Below are 24,383 nucleotides of genomic sequence, written 5' to 3'. Positions count from 1 at the left end.
AGAAGGAATAACTTTATATACCTTGCTAGAGCAATCTAGATTTTAATTCCAGTGCCAGGTGTGGGAGAGGTTGTCCATAGAGAGGCTCTGAAATTATGTAAAATGTTTTATTTATATGGATAAAGTGCATTTAGCTGGGGTATAAATCTGTGGCTTTCATGAGGTTCTAAAAAATATATGGCCTACTGATGGTAGCTAATATTTTTAAATTCTAAAGAGCTTATTTTAGTGACTAAAAGACCTAAAAATTGAATAGTTCATAGTTTAAGAAATTCCAAATAAACCAATAAAATTTTGAAGTTACAGATGTGTCAGGCATGAGTTCATATTAAGAATTTTGTGTTATTTCAAAAACTTCAGAGAAAATGCTTATCGGCTCTTGGAAAATCATGCCATGTTGATTTTTATGTTAATATATAAGTCAATATTTACTGTATTCTTAAGGGTTTTCTTAAATTGTATAAGTGATTTTCATTAGAGTTTAATTCAAAGAATAAATTCATTGAGTGATTTCCCTTTGCAAAATGCTAAAACAGGTAATTACTATGTTTAATAGTTTAAAAAATAAGATAATGCATGGTAGCTCTGTGAAAGTAGTAGTACTGCTGAATGATTTATGCCAAGATTTGATTTTACCATTTAATTTGAAATTATACAACTTTAATTATCATGATAGTGTTTTATGTATACAATCTTTTCCTTGTTGCAGAGAAAATTCAAAGCAGCTGCTTTTCTGATCATAAAATTTAATGTAGGAGTATAGTAAAGACTTACTTACCATTAACTGAAGAAAATAATATTCTTTTGTATTGATGCTTAATACCATGATTTACATTAAGACATTGCCTTCCATTAGAAGTTTATAATGATAAATTTTTATTTTTCCAATCTTTTATGGACCTTTCTTTTTACAGATAGCAGATCAGATGTTCTTTCATAGTGATTATCGGCCCCTTATTCGTGATGCCAACAACTTTGTCTTAGATGAACAGACTCAGCAAGCACCTCATCTCATGCCTCCCCCTTTTTTGGTTGATGTTGATGGTAATCCTCATCCATCAAGATATCAGAGATTAGTTCCTGGTCGTGAAAATTGCAGGGAGGAGCAACTCATCCCTCAGATGGGAGTAACTTCCTCAGGTATATGCTCATTTTCCTAGACAACCAAATTTTCCATTTCTAATGTCTTATAAAATTGCTGATTGGATAAAGCTTTGTTATTGTTTTGAACAAATGAAAAGTAAAATTATTTTTAAAAATTTCTCTGAAGTCCTTTAAACAATGCTGAAGTACGTACTATAAGATAATTAAAAAACATCGGAGAGTTAAAGCAATAATCTTGGTCATTTATTTATTTATCCTCTCTGGGACACCTGCTAAACTGGTATTCAGTAGTGAATTAGATCAGACACAATCCTTTTTCTCATGGGATAAGATTAATAAACACAGTTATAAACAGTTAAAACTTGTGATAAATGTTATTAAACGGAATAATAGTATGATGTGAAAGTGAGTAAGACTAGATAGCCTATTCATATTGAAGATTGTTTTAAGAAGTGATCAACTTTTAAAAATTTTAAATAAGATAGGAATGAAAGTGTTGAGAGCTGTTCTAGTGAAGTAATGAAGGATGAAAGTCAAATTAGTTGAAGAATTAAAAGGAAGTTGAAATAGAGACAAGGTCTGCAGACCTTCCCTTTTGACAGAGATGTAGTGCTGATTTATTAAGTAAAAGTGATAGAAACCATTAGAAGGTTAAACCAGTTTTGTAGTTTATGAATCTTTGTTATATTTTAGACTAGAAAAATTCATTAAGGGGCGCCTGGGTGGTTCAGTCGATTAAGCATCCAACTCTTGGTTTCACCTCAGGTCATGATCTCACAGTCAAGTGATGGAGCCCCGAGTCTGGCTCCGCCCTCAGTGCGGAGTCTGCTTCAGATTCTTTCTCCTTCTCCCTCTGCCTGTCCCTGCTTGTGCTCTCATTCTCTCTCTCTCTCTCTAATAAGTAAATAAATAGATCTTTTTAAAAAGAGAAAAATTTATGAAATCATTTTAAGTTCCGAACACTGTTATAATGGTCAAAATGTCTAAGTAGATGTGAAGGAGACATAAGGGATGTAATATATAGTGAGTAACTTTTAAATAATGAATTTAGATTCTGTAAGCTCTGCAGAAAAACCAGTCTCACTGCATTACAGAGGACCCATCTCTTATTTTCCTTTAAGGATTGGGCATGAAATTGCAATGAAGATGAACATATTGGATAGGAAGTGCTGCTCTTGAAGGTGGCCATGCCCACTCAGGATGGAGGGTGAAGGGAAGCATTAGAAGAATAGTTTCTGCTGCTACTTACAGAGAGTAGTACAGTCCAGCAGACCTGAATGTCTGGAGTATGAAACTAAAATGTCTCATACATGGACATAGCATGAACTCGATCTAAGAATAGGTAGTATTCAAGAAGTCTAGGCAGGTATTCAGATTAGAGAAGTCTCAATTATTAAGTGAAGTCTTGATCATAGGACTGAAATTAAGATAAATGTCTTCAGACTCTTGGGGAATTGGCAAGAATCGGATCTTGCCCAGGTCTCAAAATAGGTACCTAGGCTAGGATTTCAGGCACAGGGAAATAGGGAAAGGACTCGTTCGTTAAAATATCAGTGCTACTTAATTATTGTGGCTATTACCTTTTTCCTCCTTTTAACCATTTGTATAGGACTTTTATAAATAATATCTCATTTAATCCTTATGGTATCCTTATTCTATAAGTTGAGAAAATGAAAATTTAACAACATATGTCTTGTTTTAAGTTAAAGTGTATAGAACCACAGGGACTCAGAGTATGCAGCTCTTAGTCCATTGTTCTTTCTTCCGTACTAAGCTGCCCTTGTTGTAAAAAAGTGTATCTTATCTTGAAAATGAATTAGACACCAGTTATTATTAGTACAGGACCACAAGAGAACCCATAGCAATAATTATAGCTTCAAAGTGAGTCATAGAATTTGTAAGTGTTCTAGGTCACAGAATTCAGGGTAAAACATCATGTCTTTCATTATTTTTGAATTAACCAAGTACAACATAGGACAGAAGAAAGATACTTTTTGAAAAAATCTTTAGAATCGTTTGTAACTATTTTTGTAAATCTAGATCTATGATAAAATTTGTTTTGGGAAATCTCTTAGAATTAGGTAAAAATAGATGATGGGTATTGTAATGGTAAATGGGCTTGAACGAAATTTTGTTATATTTACACTGTGAAATGTATATTTGAGTAATACACTTTAGGTATGCTTCTTCAGTTACAACTGGAGCTATATCAGATTACTCCTTGATGTTCAAATGAGAGATGTTTTCCCAGCATCATAACAGGAAAGAAGCATCCACAGGCATTTTAACTTTTACTCTACTTTACCACTTTTTAGGTTTATGACCTTGGAGAACTTACTTTATCCTATTGAATTTTAGTTTTCTCTTATAAAATGAAATAACATTATGTGATTAATACATGTAATTTTCCCTTTCCTTATATCTTCCTTGCTATATTAATACTTTGTTTCAGAATGCGCTTTGTATCTTCTCTTCCCAGCCCACTCTAAAAGTCTGATCTCATCACATCATTTCTTATGTACCCACACACCTGCTATTAATTGCTCCCTTCTGTTATGGCAGTGCTTTCATGTATCTACTAACACACATTTTTTTAATTCATTCAGCAGGATTGAACATTTTTATATGCCTACCGTCGTGCTTGATTTAGAATTAGAATATTAAATAGGCAATCCATGCTTTTGCAGAACTAACTAGCAGGCTTCCTTTTTATATTGGGCTGAGTACTAAGACATATATATTGTTTGAGGAAATGAAAGAGGATAGCAGCTAATTCTTTCACAGGTAGTCTGGAAAGATTTCACAGAGGAAATATCAGAGAGATGCCGTTTTAGCTGGTGCTTGAAGGATAAGTTAGTGTTTATCACGTTTATACTTGAATTGGGAATATTGTGGTTAAAAGCTCCAAAGCATTAAGGTGTTTATCCTGTTAGAGCAGAAGAGTCAAGTAGTCCAGTATGACTGGTACAGGTGAAAGTTGATGCTTGAAAATTAGGGTGGGTTAAAACATACCAAGTTACTCCCTACCTCAGAGGCTTTGTTCCAACTCTTGCTTTTTATCTGGAGTGTTCTTTTTCTTGTTCCTCACACGGATGACTAATTCTTCTTTTTCTTCTAGTCTTAGCTCAAATGCTGCCTTCTCAAAGGGGCTTCTTTGACTTTTCTGACTCACCTGATAAGCAATTCTCATCTCTCTTCCCCATTTTCTCTTTCTGTCATCATCTTTAACATTTTTCACAGTCTGCATTTATATAAGGGTTTATTGTTCAGTTTTCCTATTACAGTGTTAGCTTCTTGAAGTCAAGGACCTTGATGTCCTATTCACCACTGCATCCTTACTTCCTTGGTATATAGTTCCTAACACATAATAGACACTCAAGAATTTGCTGAATAAATGAAGCAGTAAAGGTTTTTTGTTCCGTTTTGTTTTGTTTGAGAAAGTGGGTAATCAGATTTGCCTTTTTTAAAAGAAACTGATCTAAGATGAAATTCCACTTTTGCCATTTACTAGATATGTGACATTGAGTAGTTATTTTGGTTTTCTCATCTGTAAGTGGAGTTAATAATACGTATCTAATTGCATTATTGTGCGGATAATATGAGTGCCTGAATCATAAACACTTGGTAAACCTTATCATCCTTGTCATTGTTTTATAATAAATTAGGATTGAGTTAGTATATTCCTGGTTGTATGTATATGTATGTGTATTTTACTGCCATCATTTCAAGTTAATCATTTTAGATCTAAGGTCTTGTACTCAAGCAAAATTTATGCTTAATTCTGGACTCACAGTAAGCTTAATTAGTAAAATGGTTTGACTAGTTGACTAAAGTGTCCTTAACATTTTGTGTGGTATTATATAGGACTGAACCAAGTTTTAAGTCAGCAAGCAAACCAGGAGATCAGCCCATTGGACAGCATGATTCAAAGACTACAACAGGAGCAAGACCTGAGACGTTCTAGTGAAGCCGGTATGAGTAATACCAGCCGTTTAAGTAGAGGTAAGCAGGAACTGCTTTTAGTGAAATATTTAAAAAATCATAATAGTTTAAACTGCGAACAGTAAAGAACTGATTAAACGAATTGTGGCACATCCATAGAATGAAATATTAGGCTGCCAGAATGATCAGGTTTTTAAAAATATGTAATGCCTAAGAAAATGTTCATAATGTAAGATTTCAGACTGTAGATAATGAGTCTTTAAATATGTATATTCTTCCAGATTTCCTATAGTAAACATGTAGAACCTGAAAAAAACTTTAAATCTATTCAATAACGTATGGAATACACTCCACATTCTCAAATATCTCACTGCCCTATTGTCACATATTATTTTCAGAGAGAAGTTAAAGCAGATTTATGAACCATAAATATTCTTGGGTTTGTCTATTTTTGCTTCTTAATAGTTTTCCTAAAATACAAAGCATTTTTTAAAAATTAATGATTTTACATGTTAAATCCGTCAATAGTTATGGTTCATTAGTTTATCTAATTAACTGAATAGCCATGTTTTGTTTTCATTAAACTTTTGCCTGTGGTTTTTGGTTCCTGATTTGATCATTTAATTATTTGCCAAATATGAATTTTCATGTGGAAGGTAATAAAGACTTTGTTTTCTGCTATAAGCATAATGTTTCTAAGTAGAACTTACTGTATTAATTTTTCACTTAGGCTCTGTAAGTTCTACCTCAGAGGTTCATTCACCACCAAATGTAGGACTAAGGCGTAGTGGACAAATTGAAGGTGTACGGCAAATGCACAGCAATGCACCAAGAAGTGAAATAGCCACAGAGCGGGATCTGGTAGCTTGGAGTCGAAGGGTGGTGGTACCTGAGCTATCAGCCGGTGTAGCCAGGTAAGGGGAGTTGTGAAGTTTTATGTACCACCGTTGTTTATGTTTATTTTGAATTACAGCCTTCAAAGTACCTTCAAGTTGTAATTTATTTTAAATTTATATGAAGAGCTAGTATTTTAAACTAGTCATGGTTCTGGAAGATAATTAAATTTTGGTCATGTCCTTTTCTATAATTAATGTAAAAGATACGGGGAGAATGTGTTAAGGTGAGTAGCATATTTAAATCTTAGTTTGTCTTATTTAACTGCATCTTAAAACACATTTCATGAAGTTTGTTATAATTTTTTATAGATTTTACTAACTATTCACACCATATTCACATACTTCGGAGTGAAAATATATGGCATTATTTGTTGGTAATACATTATATAAACATTTTTATATATTAAAATGATTCTTTAATGATTTTTTTATATTCAACTGTATACATTTATAAATTAAATATTGATATAATTCTGTTCTCAAGGCCTATGTTGTAAAGGAACTTTATATCCAGTTCCTTTTGATTCCTTGTGATTTAGTAATGTAAATATTCATGAATGTGGTCCATATGAATCCAGCTAATACTGATCCTTGAACAACATGGGAATTGGGATGTTGACCCCCTGCATAATTGAAATTTTGCATATAATTTTTTACTACCCAAAAACTCAACTACTGATAAGCTTCCTCTTAATTGGAAGCCTTGATAACAAACAGTCAGCTAGCACATATGTATGTTATATGTATTATATACTGTATTCTTACAATAAAGTAAGCTTGAGAAAGGAAAATGTTATTAAGAAAATCAGAAGGAAGAGAAAATACATTTACACTACTCTGTGTAAAAAATCCACATGTAAGTGGACCCACATAGTTCTAACCCATTCAAGGGTCAACTCTACATAGTATAATACTATGCTATAATAAAAACCATGAAGATCAAAATGTAAATTTGATTTTAAGATTTTTCTAGTTCTTAAACTCAAAAGATAGTAATTATATAATTTAAAAAACACTAAACATGAATGTTTATATAGGTTATGCTTTTTGATTGAACAATGCTTCAAATTTGTGTTAGGATTTAACATTAATTATACAAGTAAAGTATAAATTTGAACAATAACTTTATGTGATAACAAGTATACCCATATATCCTTAATAAAAATGAACTCTTACAGTGTATTTTTAGTTGGATTTTTGTCCATTTTTTAATTTTAATGTTAAGGTTTGAAGGGGGTGTAGTAAGTAACACCCATCTTAAGAGTTCTAAAGGAAGTGAACATACAAAAGAATGAGATATGAAATCACAATGTTACTTTTTGTTATTGAGACAACGGTGAAGGATGTGGCTTTAATCTGCATGAAAGTGTGTTTCTAGTTCTGAACCCCAAATAAAAGGTAGCACTGGATCACAATATTTCTTCCCATCTGAGGTAGTGGGGTTTGGGTCTTTAAAATGCAGAGCAAAATGTATACATTGTAAATAAGGGCATAGGACTGGCCCATACTAAGCTGGTTTTTCCATCCAGAGCACACCAATTAATTAGTTCACTTCTTCCCTGGAAAAGAATGAGTAAGGAGGTTAAGAGAGGCAAGGAGTGGGTTACTAGTTGGTGATGAAGGTCCCTGTACATGGAAGGAAATAGGAGGAGGGGGGAAGATTCGTTTCTCTCTATATGTTCTTTACCTTTTTATCCCTTTTTCATTGAGCCAGTGGTCAAGCAGGGCTTCATGACTTCAAAGGATTTTTGACCTTCCCGGAGTTTTGCCCCTGATACTTAGTACTTTGAGAATCTTCCTGGGCTATGTCCCCCTCATAGATAGTTTGCAGTTTGCCCCTAGAAGGCTCTTAAGTGGGTCAGACCTGTTACATTAATTAAAATTAAATCCAGTCACATTGGTTGGATTCCAACGAAAGGCTGTTACCTAGAATATATAAAGAACTCTCGAAACTCAACAGTAGGGGTGCCTGCGTGGTTCAGTCAGTTAAGTGCCTGCCTGCGGCTCAGGTCATGATCCCAAGGTCCTGCGATTGAGCGCCACATTGAGCTCCCTGCTCACCAGGGAACCTGCTTCTCCTCCTCTCTCCCCCTGCTTGTGCTCTTTCTCTGTCAGATAAATATATAAAATCTATTAAAAAAAAGAAAGGAAAGAAAAAACTCAACAGTAAACTAAAAAATCCGCTCAGACAATGGGCAGAAGACACAGGCATGTCATCAAAGAGGATATGCAGATGGGATATAAGTACATGAAAAGATACTTGACATCATTAGCCATTATTGAAATACAAATAAAATCACAGGGAAATAATCTCTATATACCTGTCAGAATGACAAAAATATAGTAACATCACCCAGTGCGCCAAGGAAGGTGTGGAGAAACTGCATCACTCATGCATTACTGATGGGAATGTAAAATATTGTGGCCACTCTGGAAAACAGTTTGCCACTTTTTTTAAAACCTAAATGTATGACTACTATATTATTCAGTGATTCCACTCTTGGGCATTTATCCCAAAGAAGTGATAACTTATGTTCACACAAAAACCTGTACATCAGTGTATAGCAGCTTTATTTGTAATAGCCAAGAACTAGAAACAACCCAGATGTCCTCAGTGAGTACATGGTTAAACAGATTCCACACCATGGAATACTACTCTGTAACAAAAAGGAACAACCTATTGATAGAAAAGATTGAATGAATCTTGAGGAAATTATGCTGAGTGAGAAACCAGTCTCAAAGGTTTACATAATTTATGGACTATTATTAAAATACCTGTAAAGGTAGAGAACAGATTAGTGATTGTTAGACCTTGTAGAGAGGAAGGGTTGAGGGAGAAGAGAGAAAGGTGTGGGTATGATTATGAAAAGTACACCATAAGGGATCTTTGTGGTGATGGAAATGTTCTGTATCTTATCTGGGGTAATGGATACACAAACCAGCACATTGATAAACTTGAATAGAACTAAATACACATGCACCCACTAGTAGAAGTAAAACTGGGTTCTTAATAGTGCTGGTGCTTTTTATCAGTGTCAGCATCCAGGTTGTGATACTGTACTGTAGTTTTGCAAGATGCTACAATTAGGGGAAACTGCGTAAAGGAGACAAGGAATTTCTATATTCTTTCTTAAAACTCTATGTGAATCTACAGTTATTCCAGTAAAAAGTTTAATTAAAAAAGAATAAATAATTAAGGTGAAACAAAAAATTAAATCAAGGCCATTCTTTTCACTAGATTTAAATTTACTCATTTTATTTTCCATTCAGAATTATTACCAGCTGCATTAGAGATTCTGCAATTAAGTGAAATGACATTAATATACTCTAATAATAAAATATCAACATTGTAGTGTTCTTCCAAGTTTGAATATGAAATCTCCAGGGAAAAATTAAAGTTCCAAAATTAAATACCCCTGCAGGTCAAAAACTTTGAAGTTGTAAGGAATTAAAAATAAATTTTCTTGCCCTTGTAAGTTCAGTTTCCATGAAATTAAAGTTCACAGTTAATGTTCCTCAACTTTTTCTGTTGCTTACTTTCAGCTCAGTGCCTGGAATGAATGGAAGACCTGCTTTTCATTGGAGAGAATATAGTTCTTTCAGGGCTTTAGGAGTATATTAATTCAACCTCAAAGTTCTCTTGTGCCTCTTTTTTTTAAGATTGTAGCTATCCATATGGCATAAGAGATTATCACAGCCCTACACTGGCATAATTTAAAAAAAGATAATAAATCCAATTTCTCACCCTTGGAGCAGTTACCTTAGGAATAACCATGTTCCCAGTACTGAATATTTGATTTGCCAGAGACCATAAACAGAAACAGTAGTATCAAATTCAAGTAGACTCTTTCCAGTATTCCAGTCATTTAATGCCAAATGTCCAGAGTTAACAATCTGTGCGTTTAAAGTCAGAAATCTTTATCACATGCCTCTGTCTGAAAAGAAAACATCAGGAGTAACATTCCCTCTCTGACACTGAACATGCCTTTCAGAGTGAAATCAGTTGTAAAAATTCTAAATTAACATGTATGGCTTTTAATTCTCTTTCAGTAGGCAGGAAGAATGGAGAACTGCAAAGGGAGAAGAAGAAATAAAAACTTATAGATCAGAAGAAAAAAGAAAACACCTTACTATTCCAAAAGAAAATAAAATACCCACCGTTGCAAAGGTACGTAGTAATTACTTTTATGTTTAATACTATGCTTCATAAATATAGTGACTACTTTAAGCCCCTTTGTAGTTAAAAATGTTAACATTGTAAAAATAATTAATGAAATAAAGTTGATATAGTTAATTCTTGATTATCTCTTTAGGTTATCTGTTACCACTTTAAATTTTTTATTTTACTGCCTTCTAGTATACCTTTTTCCCAAATGCCAACTGTTACATGCCCATTAAATGTAATAAATTATATCGTAAGCCTAAGCAAGATCTTTTTTTTTTTTTTTTTTAGCTCTGCCATTGGTTGCACACTCTAAAACAGTTTTTTTTGGTTTTGTTTTTTGTCCTATTTTTTCTTTTTTTCTGTTTTGCACCTGTTACTGTAGGTAAGTCAGCTATGCTATTATAAATAATAGTTCTTATTTTCCCCATTAAAAGAAGGAAGTTGTTTGTATTAGTTTGCCTTGTTGGTTTCTCTGTCGTCCTACTCTGGAGAAACTTTTAGATCCAATGGATTTCAGTTGGTTTATGCCCTAATCTGGGAAAGATGTGCATTTATCTCCTTGAGTGTCAAGGAATCACAATTATCCATTCTTCCATTCTTTTTCTTTCTCAAACCACCTTCGTTTGAAAGCTAAGAATTGAGGTAAACTAGAACGTCTTTTCATTTGCAAGTAACCATCTAAGCACCTAATTAAACAAAAAATAACTGGTCTCATGACCCTGCTTTGTTCTCCTTTCTCTTTCTATTTGGGTCCTTAAACCTGTATATTAGTGTCCTTTTCTAGAACTCTTTGATTTTGTGACTCTTCTTTTTAAAGGACTCAGGTAGTCCTTTGCTATTTTATATTTTCGTTTATTAAGGGTATCATACCCTGGGATCAGTAGGACCCCACAAAGGTTCCCATTTATAATCTGAGGTAATCTTTCGTTTCCGGGGAGGGTGTTTGTTGGTGGTGTTTGATTGGTTGGTTGGGTGGTTTCTCATGGTGGCTGAGAAGCATACCCTTTGCCAGAATCTAAGGATGTGGCGATATAAACTCATAGGATGGTGAGAGTTTGTATTGCTACCACTTTTTTGGATGGAATATGGTAATATCTATTAAAATTAAAAGAGTACACTTACTTTTAATCCAATAGTGGTACTTTTCTTCAAAGTATTTTCTTATAGAAAAGTACTGATGTGAATGTATGTATATATATGTGTGTCTGTACACTCACATATTTATATTTATAGTTGTAGCAACAACTAGAATGACTTTAGTGTCCATTGGTGGAAGAGAGGTAGGCTGTCATGCTATGTATTTACCCAAGGAATATTATGCAGCTTTTTAACTAAATGAGTTAGAATTCCATTGCCTTAGAGAAATGTTCATGATATATTTTAAGTGAAGAAAACAAGTAGAACAGTAATGTTTATGACCTTATTTTTTGTTTTTCAAATTCTATGAAAATAAAGAAAGGTTTGAAAACAAACCTATGGGTGTACAAATTATGAGATGGCCATCTTTCATCTCAGAGTTCCAATGATTTTTTCTTCTAAAAATAAAAGATACTGCGTAGGTAGGAAGTATAAATACAAAAATTGCTGAGAAAACAGTTATAATAATAGTAGTAATATGATTTTTAGTGGCAGGTTTGGTTCCAAAATTACAGTGGCTTAAATAAATGGTTATAATATTTATCTCTGATAGAAAAGCCTCAGTCAGTTGGTCCAGACCCAGTATGATGGTGTTGGTGTTGAGAACTGAAGCTCTTTCATTTTTCTGATTCTCTTGGGTGTGAATTTGAATTCCTGCCTCAAGATATCAGCTTTCTCATTTAAGGTTGAAGGATGGAGGATCAAGTCAATAAGGAAAGTGCAGAGGGCACATACGCTCTATTGAGGAACATTCCTTGAAGTTGCTCTGCAACATTGTGCCAAATATCCCATTGGGCAGAATTTTAGTCATATGAAATTCTGACAAAGAAAATTTTTGTGTGTGTGCAAAAAGAGAACAGTTGTTGGTTGACAGCCAGCTTTCCCTTCCACCATATTATTTATGAAAGCTTTAAAAACATTAATGTCTTTGACATGGAATTTATCCTCAAGAAATATGAAATTGAGAAAGCTTTACAAAATGGAACAAATAGCAATTTTTAATTAAATGCATTTGAATTGTAGGTAAATATATTTATGTTAGATGAAAGAAACAGGTGTACATTACATTCTTCACATATTACTCAAAATTTATGAAATTTATGATTGTAGTTGAACAGTATATCCTTTTTATACCTTTACGTATTTCCCAAAATTTCTACAAAATTAGAAAGCCCTTCAGTGATCCTTTTAGAGAAAATCCAGGTAAAGTGAATCTTATATCCTTGTATGTGGAAATGTCTTGTAAGTGGAAATGTCTTTTGTTTCGCTTGGCTGTTACTAGCAGCTGTTCAGACAAGAGTAGGGCTGAAGTGAGGGCAGGGTTCTTGTGACAATACCGGTTGTGGAGAAGGAACCGGAGAGTGGAGGTGGGTGGAGGAACAGGGAATGGTTGAACTCAGATTGCAGTATTATATAGGTCTTGAAGTGCACATCCAGAATCTGTGCAAAGCAAGGAGTGCAAAGCAAGACCTAGATTTTTGCTCTTTTCTCTCTCCTCCTTAATGCAATATTAGCACCCTAACACTTGTGAAGCCAAACCATGATGGAACAAAACCACACTGTAGATGGATTTACATGACTTACATAGGGAAACTAATGGAATGCACAGTACAGATATTTGAAATAGCATATTCTTAGAGCTAGGAGGGGATATTGGAAATATAAGAAAAAGCCGTTCTGGAGAGGCTCCTACTAGATAAATTGGGATGAAACACATCATTATTGAAATAGAGAACTCAGTGGATGACTTGACTAGAAGAATGAAAAATGAGTTACTAAGCTGGAATGTCAAGTTGAAGAACTCTCCCAGAATGTATCAACAAGGGATGAAATGATGGAAAGAAAAGGGAAATCTAAAAAGCAAACATATGTATTTATGTAATGTGTATGTGGATATATGTAGAAAGAACACACAATATTAGAAGTAGTGGTATAGTCAGTATTTAATGAGTCTTTGAAGAAGAGAAAATACAGAGGAAGGAAAGGGTTGAAAAAATAATGAACCAGAATTTTCCTAAAATTAACCTCTGGCTCGTGTGCCAAAGAGGATAAATAGGAAAAGATATCATGTGTCAAACAGGATAAATAAGGAAAAAATAATATAGAATTTAAAATTTTAAAAAACCTCAACTAAGTACATTATAATAAGATTTGAAAGCAATTAAAACAATATTCTAAAAGTTTCTGGAGAGAAAAAATCACCCACAAACGAACATAACTTGACTAATGTTACACTTCTTATTTGCTGTTAACAAATGAATTCCATTGAGCACCCATAGCCAGAAGGAGATTTATGAACACATCTTTGAGGAATCAGCACCTATATTAAGAAAATTGGTTATAATCTCCACACAGTAGCATTTATGCCTATTTCTGGTCAGAATGGTACATGCTAGAAATAAGTGCTAATGTGCATTGGTTCAAGGGATGTAAAGTCTACCCGTAAAGGTGACAGTGCCAGTGGAACCATGCTGTATGTAGTTATGGACATCTTGCCACCAACTCATCCAACCAACAAACACTTGTGCCTGTTCCTCCATGATGTCCACAAAATTGAGTGGTATTGGTGCTGTGCCTATGGGCCAAGTGGTGACGAGTATTCTCAGACGGGGCATGGTGGTCACCTTTGCTCCAGTTACCATTACAATTATAGTAAAGTCTGTTGAAACGTGTGCACCATGAAGCTTTGAGTGAAGCTCTTCTGGGGCTAATGTGGCTTTCATGTCAAGAGCATATTTATAGAAGATGCTTGCCATGACAGTGTAGCTGCTGACAGCAAAAACAAGCCACCAGTGGAAGCAGCTGGCTTCGCAGCTCAGGTTATCCAGTATCTTGAGTCATCCAGGCCAAATCAGTGCTGGCTATACACCTGTACTGAATTGTCACACAGCTTCACATTGCTTGCAAGTTTGCTAGGCCAAAGAAGAAGATTGATTGCTGTTCTGGGAGGAAGATGATAGATGGCCCTGAATTCTTGAAATCTGTCGATGCTGCCATAGTTGATATAGTTCCTGGCAGGCCCATGTGTGTTGAGAGCTTCTCTGACTGTCCTCGTCGGAGCCATTTGGCTCTTTGTGACATAAGACAGTTACCATGGGTGTAAACAAAGCAGTGGACAAAAAGGCTGCTGGAGCTGCCAAGGTCACCAAGTCTGCCCAGAAAGCTCAGAAGGCTAAATGAATATTATCCATAATACCTGCCACCCTGTCTTAATCGGTGGTAGAAGAGTGATCTCAGAACTATTTGTCTCAATCCACCATTTAATTAGGAAACCGTTTAGTGATAATGGCATCATAAAACCTTGAAGGAAAGAACCATTTGGTTTGTGTGAGTGTGTAGCAATTTTAAGATAATTAGTTTTTAAATCAGTATTTTTTAGGGGCACCTGGGTGATGCAATCGGTTAAGTGTCTTACTCTTCCTTTTGGCTCAGGTCATGATCTCAGGGTGATGAGATTGAGCCCCAAGTTGGGCCCCATGCTCAGTGCAGTCTGCTTGAGATCCTCTCTCTCTCGCTTGTGCTCTCCCTCTAAAATAAATAAATCTTCAAAATAATAAATAAGTGAATCAATCAGTCAGTACTTTTTAATGTAAACAACTTGGCCAGAAATCGGTCACAGAATTTTGAGACCCATTAAAACAAAGTTTAATGAGAAGGAAAAAACAAAAGTGAGGATATAGTTATAGATCTGAAGTTATTTTCTGTCACTTGGAAGATTTTCTTCTTGTGTGATGTGTATTGATAATATATTGTATATATAAATCTGATGTCAGTCTTTTTTTGAAAGTAATCTTTATTCTTTTTTTATATAGACACAAGTTTGGTTTTTTTTTTTTTCCAGGTGTGAATTCTTGTGTTTGTTGAGTTTGTTCATTTCTGTTACCATGTTGGACTTTATCAATTTTTTTGATGATTGTTAATTGTGTTCTCATTTGCTATATTCATTCTGTAGCAAAAGACAGATAGCCAACTGGTGTCCTAGCCTCATAGTGGCAGGGTAGTTTTGTGACCACCATTTTGGATTCCGTTTTGCCTCTGCCTGTTACATATGGCCTCACAGCTCATGGTCCTCTCTCATATCCGTTCTATATGTTAGTGTGGGTATAGGAGAATTTGTTAGTCTGGTATTATGAATCCTTTAGTCTATATCACTTAATCAGAAAAAAAAATTTTTTTATAACTTATTAAACCAGCAAGTGAATTTCAACATATCACAAAGCTGTGATTTAACTTAATGTAATGTTAAAATATTTGAATTGGTACCAGGGTCCACTTACATGAGTATCTTCAATATGAATGGATTTTTTTATAATTAAAAAATATACAACTTACAAAGTAAAAAGCATGCTCGTTAATCCTACTTTAAATAAATTTAATTTACTTTTCCAGAATCATGCTCACGAACATTTCCTGGATCTTGGAGAATCCAAACGGCAGCAGGCAAATCAACACAATTACCGTACAAGATCTGCTTTGGAGGAGACTCCTAGACCTTCAGAAGAGATAGAAAATGGCACTAGTTCTTCAGATGTAAGATCTCAGCACATTTATAAATTTGTTTCCAGTTTAACTTTTTTTTTTTAGTATGACTATTATTCTTTGTATTCATTGATGAATTTATGGATGTAACTCAAAGATGGTATTTCTGGGTCTTAAAATGATAGTGATAGCTTCCATTTACTGAAGACCTGTTTTGTATGTTCCAGGCATGGCACACATATTCATAATGTCAAATTCACAAAACAAATGCATATGAATTGATTATTCCTATTTTACGTGTGAGGAATCTGAGGTTCAAAGATGTTTAGATTACCTATGTACCTAACTATGAAATGGTAGAGCAGGAATTAAACCCAGGGTCCTTTTACTCTAAAACCAAGCTTTGAAAATAGTACCATGAAGCTATAGTCTATAACTATAATAACTAATTAATAGACCTTTGGTAATTTTGGTTAGTTTTTGATCTCTGTACCAGTTTATGACTTTTCAATTTATTTTAAATTTTCCTTACAGTTACTCCCATAAATATCATTGTACCTGCTACATTACATATTCTTTCAACAAAGGCAATCAATTTGCAATCACAGCTTAATCTTATTAAATGCTTAACAACATCTTCGTTCCTCCCCCCGCCCCCCCGTCACACCCTCCCCCAGTTACGTCAAAGACTCTGATCTTATTGACTATTATATATACATTTACGAAGCAATGTTAGACATATATGCGAATTCTCTGAGTATATTTTCTATAGACATGGCAACAAAATTGAGAGTATGCTAACCACAACTGAAAAGTTATTCTCCAGTGACTTTTAGGTCATAGGATGATCAGGTGAAAATGATATTTCCAATCTGGTAAAAAGACCAGATATACTAATAACATAAATTTGATACATGACCGTTTAGATATACACATAAAACATAAAATATATGTGAGCTAGTTATTTCTCTCTATAAAATGTTTCTTTAGTTTTGAAAGATTTAGTATGATTCTTTTAATAATATGTTCCTATAAAATACTTTAAATATGATTCAGCTTATTAGAACCTTATGTATTTCCAGTTACATCTGTTACGTAAAAAGTTCACTAAATCCTTCATTTGTCTTCAAAACTAATTTGCTTATATTTTAACATCCTTTTAGAGCAATTAAATAAATTTCTAGAGGAGTACATTGAGAACGGAATATTATCTTGGGTACTTTATATTAATTAATGGAAAGAATCCTGGGTTTTTTTTGGTTCAAATATTTTGTACTTCTGTATAGTACCTTTTAATTTTGTACTAAGAATATAGAAATACAGGGGCGCCTGGGTGGCATAGCAGTTAAGCGTCTGCCTTCGGCTCAGGGCGTGATCCCGGCGTTGTGGGATCAAGCCCCACATCAGGCTCCTCCGCTATGAGCCTGCTTCTTCCTCTCCCACTCCCCCTGCTTGTGTTCCCTCTCTCGCTGGCTGTCTCTATCTCTGTCGAATAAATAAATAAAATCTTTAAAAAAAAAAAAAAAGAATATAGAAGTACATTTCTTTTCTCTCCCTTTAAAGAAGTAGTATATACAGTAAGGATGGGAATAATCAGATCATCTGTTTACATTCTTTTTTTCAGTTATACTGGGCAGAGATTAAATTTGCTAAATAAAATTTACTGTTGGATTTTGATCTTTTCATATTTGCTTAGTTTTCAAAACTTTGTGGAATAGCTGTGTAATACACATTCTTCATTATTAAAACATCAAAAAGAAAACTTTTCTCCCAAGATATGCTATTTTATTTAATTAATAAAGGAATACATTCCATTATCATTTTGAAAAATTCTGTGAATGTGCCCAGCAAGTAATAACACTGAACCATTCTTGTGAAGAGTAGTCTAAACTTTGGAGTAGCTTAGTTGTTCATTAATTGTTCTGTCCAGGGTAAATTTCTTAACCTTTTTAAGCTTTAATTTCTTTTGTTTAAATAACTGCTCCCTATCACCAGTAGTGTTTTGTCTAGATCAAATGGGATGATATATACATATGCTTAGAATAGTGTCTGTAATATAGTAAAAGCTTAATTAATTTGAGCTGTTATTTTTATTGGAGTATAAAATTTTATTTGAGCAAGGGAGAAATTGAATAAAATATTATGACCCCAAAAAACAATTTTTATAAAGAAAATGGCTTCACTGCACTGTCCTATATTGAGCAGAGAATATTTACTAAAGAGAAACAGTGTTTGACTAGTTTTTAATCCTCTACCACTGTTTAATACCAAAGTTGAAACACTCTTTTTTTGTGTGTAGTAAAGCTAATTTTAATAATAATGATAAATAAAATGTAAACTCCTAATTTAAGCGTCTCAATATGTTAATAATCTGAAAGATTGCTCTGAATCCAATATTAATAGGTATTATTTCATTGGATACATTTTTTGTTGGATACATTTAATAATTTTGTTGTATTAAAATATAAGATCTATGTTTTACAACCAGTTAAAATCAGGTTTTAATTGTAAATATCCTAGTGTGATTGGTACTATTAGATATCACTGATATTTTCTAGTAATCCTAGAATGTTATTTTGTAAAATTACACAATAAAACATGTGTTAAATATTTCTTAGGAAGGTGAAGTTGTTGCTGTCAGTGGTGGAACCTCTGAAGAGGAAGAGAGAGCATGGCACAGTGATGGTAGTTCTAGGTAATTCAATGAATTTCTATTTCTCCACATTGTAATATAAAATCTTCAGAAAGCTAAAAATTCTTTTTTTCAGCAACACATTTCAAAATCTCTTTGGGTTTAAAGTTGGTTCTTCTTCAGAGATCTTTTTGTAGTTGTCCAAATTTTAGGAGTTTTTCTTTCTGACTTATTTGTTATAATAAAAAAAAATGTTGGTTATTGCAACTAGATCTACAAAATAATGCTTTTAGCCTTCTTAGTTGATATTTTATTGTCTGAATACTATTATTTGTAATACTGCACCACAAATTAATTTCATTACTGGTTTTGAGATATATATAAGCATTAAATTATGAAAGTAATGAGATCTTGTAGAATTAACTATTTTACATAGTGTTAATTTGTTGAATGATAAGTTATCTCTTCCAGCAATGAGAATAAGCTTTCCTCTTTCTGTTATTCCTACCCCATTTGACCATGTAAGTGAGGATTCCTTTATCTCCTGTATGTATACTAGAGATCCACATTGTTACAATGCTGATGATCTTTTTTGACCTTGTGTAAGGTCTTAGTAGCATTCCCAAGCCTTTGGGAATGGTGATTATATTTAGCACCTTACACTTATTGCCCGTCAGCAGTAGCTCTTAAAATTGCCAAAGAAACCAAAAGGTGGAGGTTATAAGAATTCTTTATATCACTGTTTGAATCAAGGGCTTTCTTATTCCCACAGTAGTGACTCGCAGTAATGATATGCACATACCCATAGTTGTGTCTGGTAGTTTTCCATATTTGAAACAGGGCAGTAAAAGAACAACTCACTTTCTTTTTGCTCAGTAATGGAAGTAGAATATCTCAAACCCTGAGACAACATAGAGGTTCTTATATGGAAAGAGCATTAGTGGCTTCAGCAGATGAGGGCAGTTATAAAGATGGGTTCTGCAGTTTGTAGTTAGATCTGTGCTAGCATCAGAAGATTTTCTGTAAGTGCTGGATACTCCAGAGAGTAGCAGCTGTGAGTATTTAGCAGGTGCCATTTATAGTGACCATGGCTGGAGTATGTATAAATAAATGCTTATAAGTTGAGGACAGCTTATTCTTGGATAGATGTTTGCTCTGTTGATGCATTCCCATGCATCCAGTGTAATGTCTGAAAATATTTTTTAAGTTCTTTAAAATGATTTTCAAGTTAAAATGAAGTCATGAAATCATACTGGAAAGCACCTTAATTAATTGATTCTTACCTATGATGATAATTCTTGGGGAGATATTTGTAGATACCTAGTAAAAACATTCAGGACAGGGGTAAGAGGTGTTGTTAGTAGAATAAAACTCCAGAAAAATCTGTCCTTTCAGTGTTAATCTTTATGGAGGAGTAAGGTCATACATCACTAAATATAGGAGAACTAATTATTGATTTTAACATAGTATAACTTAGATTTCTTTAAAGCATTTATATTTTAAAATTGTACAGAATCAAGTAATATTCTCATGTACTAAAATTAGAACAGAAGATAGCATAACTGGATTCATTATTTTGCAGCATCATCAGTTCAGTAAAACTTAGGTCTTTCAAAGGTAAACTGAAAAGAAATGCAAACATGGTTGGTAGTGATACATAAAATACGAAGGCCTGTATTTTTCAGAATCATGTCATTCTTTGAAGTGTTGGATGTACCTAATGCATATATAGATATTGAATAAAATTTGCAAGCAGTTTTCCTCCCGGGCCAGAACACTTCTGGTAGTCCCCACCCCCCCTATTTAATATCCAGCTATCATGAAGGCAGCAGCACTCTACCATTGGAGATCCCATGGTCAAGAGCTCCCATCTCCTCTCAAAAAAGTAATCCCTGTGTCTCTTCATCAATATTGATATTTCTTGTAGTATCCCAGACTATCTTTGTACTGTTCCTGGAACTGAGGAAAGTGACCCTTTGCTCATTTTTGTATGCCCCACACGATATTTTGAACATATGCAGCACTCAGAAATTAATATTTTTGTTAAAATCTTCATAAGGCACTTAAATTCATTGTTCCAATTAAAGCTGTAGACTTATTTATCTTAGAAAAATTTTTTGAGATATTTAAGTTAAGCCTACAGAATTTTAAGAAACTGTTTAGAAGACGATGAGTTGAAAGTTAGGGAAATATTTTTAGTTTATTTAGTGTGTATTCATTCTTTATTGTGATATCTCTTTACATTTTTATAAAACAAAGTCTCACAGTATATCTAGCATATATATTTTTTAAATCCCTTTTTGCCTTCTAGTGACTACTCGAGTGATTATTCTGACTGGACAGCAGATGCAGGAATTAATCTGCAACCACCAAAGAAAATTCCTAAGCATAAAACCAAGAAAGCAGAAAGCAGTTCAGATGAAGAAGAAGAATCTGAAAAACAGAAGCAAAAACAGATTAAAAAAGAAAGGAAAAAAGTAAATGAAGAAAAAGATGGACAAATATCACCAAAGAAAAAGAAGCCCAAAGAAAGGAAACAAAAGGTTGATTTTGTTTTAATACAAATTGTTTTTTATGAAAACAAAAGCACCCATTTTAAAAGTGCTGTTGATGCACATAAACATTGTTGAGGTGTACCAGCAAGTAGTATTGGAAAAAACTCAGAAGTACACAGTAGTAGAATATACTATAATAAAACATTTAATTTACTCAAATTTTCAGTGTTTAGCACGTGAAGATATTCACGTATAGAATTATATTCTAAATATTGAGCATTTAATCGTATAATATGAGCAGATTTATTTTTTTGGTTATCTGGTGGATTTATTCATTTGTGTATATAAAGAACAACATTACAAAACATACAGTTTTATTCATCTTTTAATTGCCTTTATTTTTAACGATCCTTATTAATTGTTATTGCTTGAAAAGAACCAAAAAGCAGAGTGTGCATCACCTGGAATAATAATGGCAGAACTTGTCATAGTTGACCACTAGACAAATATGAATCTGAAGTAGTAGGACACTGCTGTTAACAAGCTTTCATTAATTTACAGAGCATGTGAGCCATAATTAGACGGACCTTATGTCAGTAATAGTATTGGTTTGATTCCTTCTTTAGACTGTGGATAATTTGAGACAGATCAGAGAACATAAGAAATAAATGTTATGGAAGTAAGATCTGTCAGCTCTTATGGAAATGGGATTCTTTTAAAAAATAAGAGCTATTTCACTTTTGCTCTAAAGTAAATGAAATACAAGGGACGTGTTTTCTATTCCCTAAAAAACTATAAATGGGAAGTATATTTGGTTAAATAAACACAAGGAAGATTTTTTTTTAACCTGTTTCATTTTTAGAATTAAATATAAGTTGTCAAATGTGGAAGTAAATACTGGGGAGACTAAGAAGGTCTTTATCTCCAGAGAGCTTTGAGAAATTTAAGAATACATCTGTTTTAAATGTTTATTTTATCTGCTTCACTTGAGCCCTTATTTGTTTCAGCTTTATAATTATGAATTACTTTAATTTGGATTCCACAGCCTACTATTCTTGTTACCACCTTTGCTTTTGTCTGGGGAAGATTTACCAAAGAGAATATCATACATATGCCCATATTTTTCTCTTCTGTGTTTTCAGTGATGATAAAAGTAGGTTAACCCATTATTTATGTGGTACACAGATTGGTTAAAAAAAAACTGATTTAGCCCTGTATCTAGCTAATTATTTTTTTTCTTATCTCAAGACATTTTTGAGCTTTACAGTGTTTAAATCCCTGTGAGAACATAGGTTTTTTTTTGTCCCAAGAGTGCAGTTTACTTCACCTAATTCCTCTTGATTTGATAGTTACGCACAAACTAAACACCTTGGGCTTCTTCATGCAAGGCCACATTTGGATCCACTGTTACTGTTTGGCATATTTTAATTTCACTATTTTGCTTGAAGTATTATAATAGGATCTGTGTGCCACTAAATTTTTGTGGGACAAACTTTAAATATCATGAAGTGTAAGGATATTACAGACTATTCCCTTTAGTTTGGTTTTTGTTCACATGGTTTGGTATTAGTCTACCAATGGCTTTAAGAGTAGATAGAATTGTTCTCATTCCTTAGTCTTCTTGTTATCCCAAATAAACACAATATTTCCCTTCTTACACATGGAATTGTAAAGCTGGAAAGTAACTGAAAGATCATTAAGTAATTAATACTTACTGCATGTATGAAAAGATGAAGATATTTTCCATCTGGCTAATTGTATTCAAATTAAGCAAAAAAACAGTAAGGCAGATACAAAAAAAAGCTTATTTAAAAATAGAATTCTCCAGGGGTGCCTAGGTGGCTTAGTCTGGTTAAGTATCCAGCTCTTGATTTCAGCTCAGGTCATGATCTCAGGATAATGAGATTGAGCCCTATGTCAGGCTCTGTGCTGAGCGGGCGTGGATCCTGCTTAAGATTCTCCCTCTCTCTTCACCCCCTCACTCATGCTCTGTCTCTTAAAAAAAAAAAAAAAAAAAAATTCTCCAGAGATGCAGTAAAGTTATCTCAGATGTATCTGACATATGTCCTTCACGCTGTTAGGAACTCTGGAAACCAGATCAATAAATTTTTTATTAAGTGCTTACAGTTTATAAAGCAATACAGTGGATAAAAGAAGTGTAAGACATAGTGCTTACTCTCAAAACAATGTGTGACTAACAAGTTGCTTGAATCCCCCAAGATAAAAATAGAGTATCACATTATCGAATATGTTTAATTGCCAGATTAATTTTAAAGATGTAATTCAGAAATCAAATGAGGACATCTTAGAGTTTCAGGTAAGGCTCCCAGAATATGTAAAATGTGAGGTGGACCTAGAAGAATTTCCATGGATAGAAAGGAAAGAAATCAGTTATCCGTATCTCCAAAATTAAAAAAATTTCAAATTATGAGGCTGAAATTTTGAGGAATATTCAGTGCATTTTGTCGCCCAAGTGGTTTTAAGTACCATGTGATAGAAATCTACTTAAACCAGAAATTCTAGGTTTCCCAAGAATTACTGGGGGAATAAGATGTAACATACTGATTCTTGACTATGCCGTACCATAGTCTTAGAGTTACAAATATGATCATTCCTATTTAATAGCTAACTTATCTGGTTTCATTTAAGAGTTGTTAGCTATTTTGGTCCATTTAGATATTTTCCTTATGGGAAGAAATCTTTGGTGCAATTTATAGCCCATATTGAGGCTGGAATTAACCATTTTCAGACTTTTCCTACCTTTTTTTAGTAAGTCAGAGGAAACCTTTTTCAAACACACTTTAACTCATGACCTCAATGTATAAAACTGAAAATCTGTGGCTCTAACTCTGTCATGTGACAGTGGTGCTCAGTAATGGATAAATTAACTTTTCAAATATCCTCTGACTTGGTCCCTGAGAATAACGCATACAAAATTTATTTTCTAAGTTTTCCCCTCTGCCCTTCTCCAGCCCTCCTCTTCTCACACTGACATTTTTTTTCAGTAGTTTACACCAAAACTGTGGTGTTATCCTTAGTCTTTTTCTCTCATATTCTACATCCAATCCATCAGGGGATTTTTGTGGTTCTGTCTTCTAAATACATTCAGTACTTGAGTGTTTGTTGTTTGTTTGTTTGTTTTGCCACTTCTGTCACACGCGTGTGAGCCACCATAAGCTCTCCTTTGTATTACTGCATTAGCCTTCCATCTGTCTTCCTGCTTCCACCCTTTCACCCTAGGTTCTGTTCACTAAAGTAGGGATCAACAAACTTTTTCTGGGACCCACTACCGTGCTGTTGTAGCCTGAGAGTAGCCATAGACAATACATAAATTAATGGATATGGCTGTGTTCCAATAAAATCTGATTTGTAAAAGTAGAAGCAGCTGGACTTGAACCCTGGGCCATAATTTGCAAATCCCTGCTCTGATGCATCCAGAGTGAGCCTTTTAAAAATCAGATTCTATTTACTCTTTTGACTAAATTCTCTAGTGGATCTATCTCACATATAGTAAATGCCAAACTCCTTTATCC

General features: G+C 33.8%; 1 protein-coding gene across 3 annotated transcripts in view; it reads left to right on the top strand.

Annotated features, from left to right (window-relative positions):
- PHIP (pleckstrin homology domain interacting protein) overlaps positions 1–24,383 on the top strand; it is a 132,982-nt gene that overhangs the window by 70,711 nt on the left and 37,888 nt on the right. For 2 of the 3 annotated variants that reach the window (XM_048219580.2, XM_026507033.4), the window contains exons 17-23: positions 915–1,140; positions 4,969–5,106; positions 5,777–5,960; positions 9,993–10,110; positions 15,634–15,774; positions 18,342–18,418; positions 20,667–20,898. In XM_048219580.2, coding sequence (XP_048075537.1) covers positions 915–1,140; positions 4,969–5,106; positions 5,777–5,960; positions 9,993–10,110; positions 15,634–15,774; positions 18,342–18,418; positions 20,667–20,898 — 1,116 coding nt within the window. The remainder of the gene's footprint in view (positions 1–914; positions 1,141–4,968; positions 5,107–5,776; positions 5,961–9,992; positions 10,111–15,633; positions 15,775–18,341; positions 18,419–20,666; positions 20,899–24,383) is intronic. The other variant, XM_026507034.4, reaches the window with a different exon arrangement.

The sequence above is a fragment of the Ursus arctos genome, unplaced genomic scaffold (genome assembly GCF_023065955.2).
Source record: "Ursus arctos isolate Adak ecotype North America unplaced genomic scaffold, UrsArc2.0 scaffold_29, whole genome shotgun sequence".
NCBI classification, from domain to species: Eukaryota; Metazoa; Chordata; class Mammalia; order Carnivora; family Ursidae; genus Ursus; species Ursus arctos.
The sequence above is the reverse complement of the archived record's forward strand: the minus strand, read 5'-3'. Positions and strand labels throughout refer to the sequence as shown.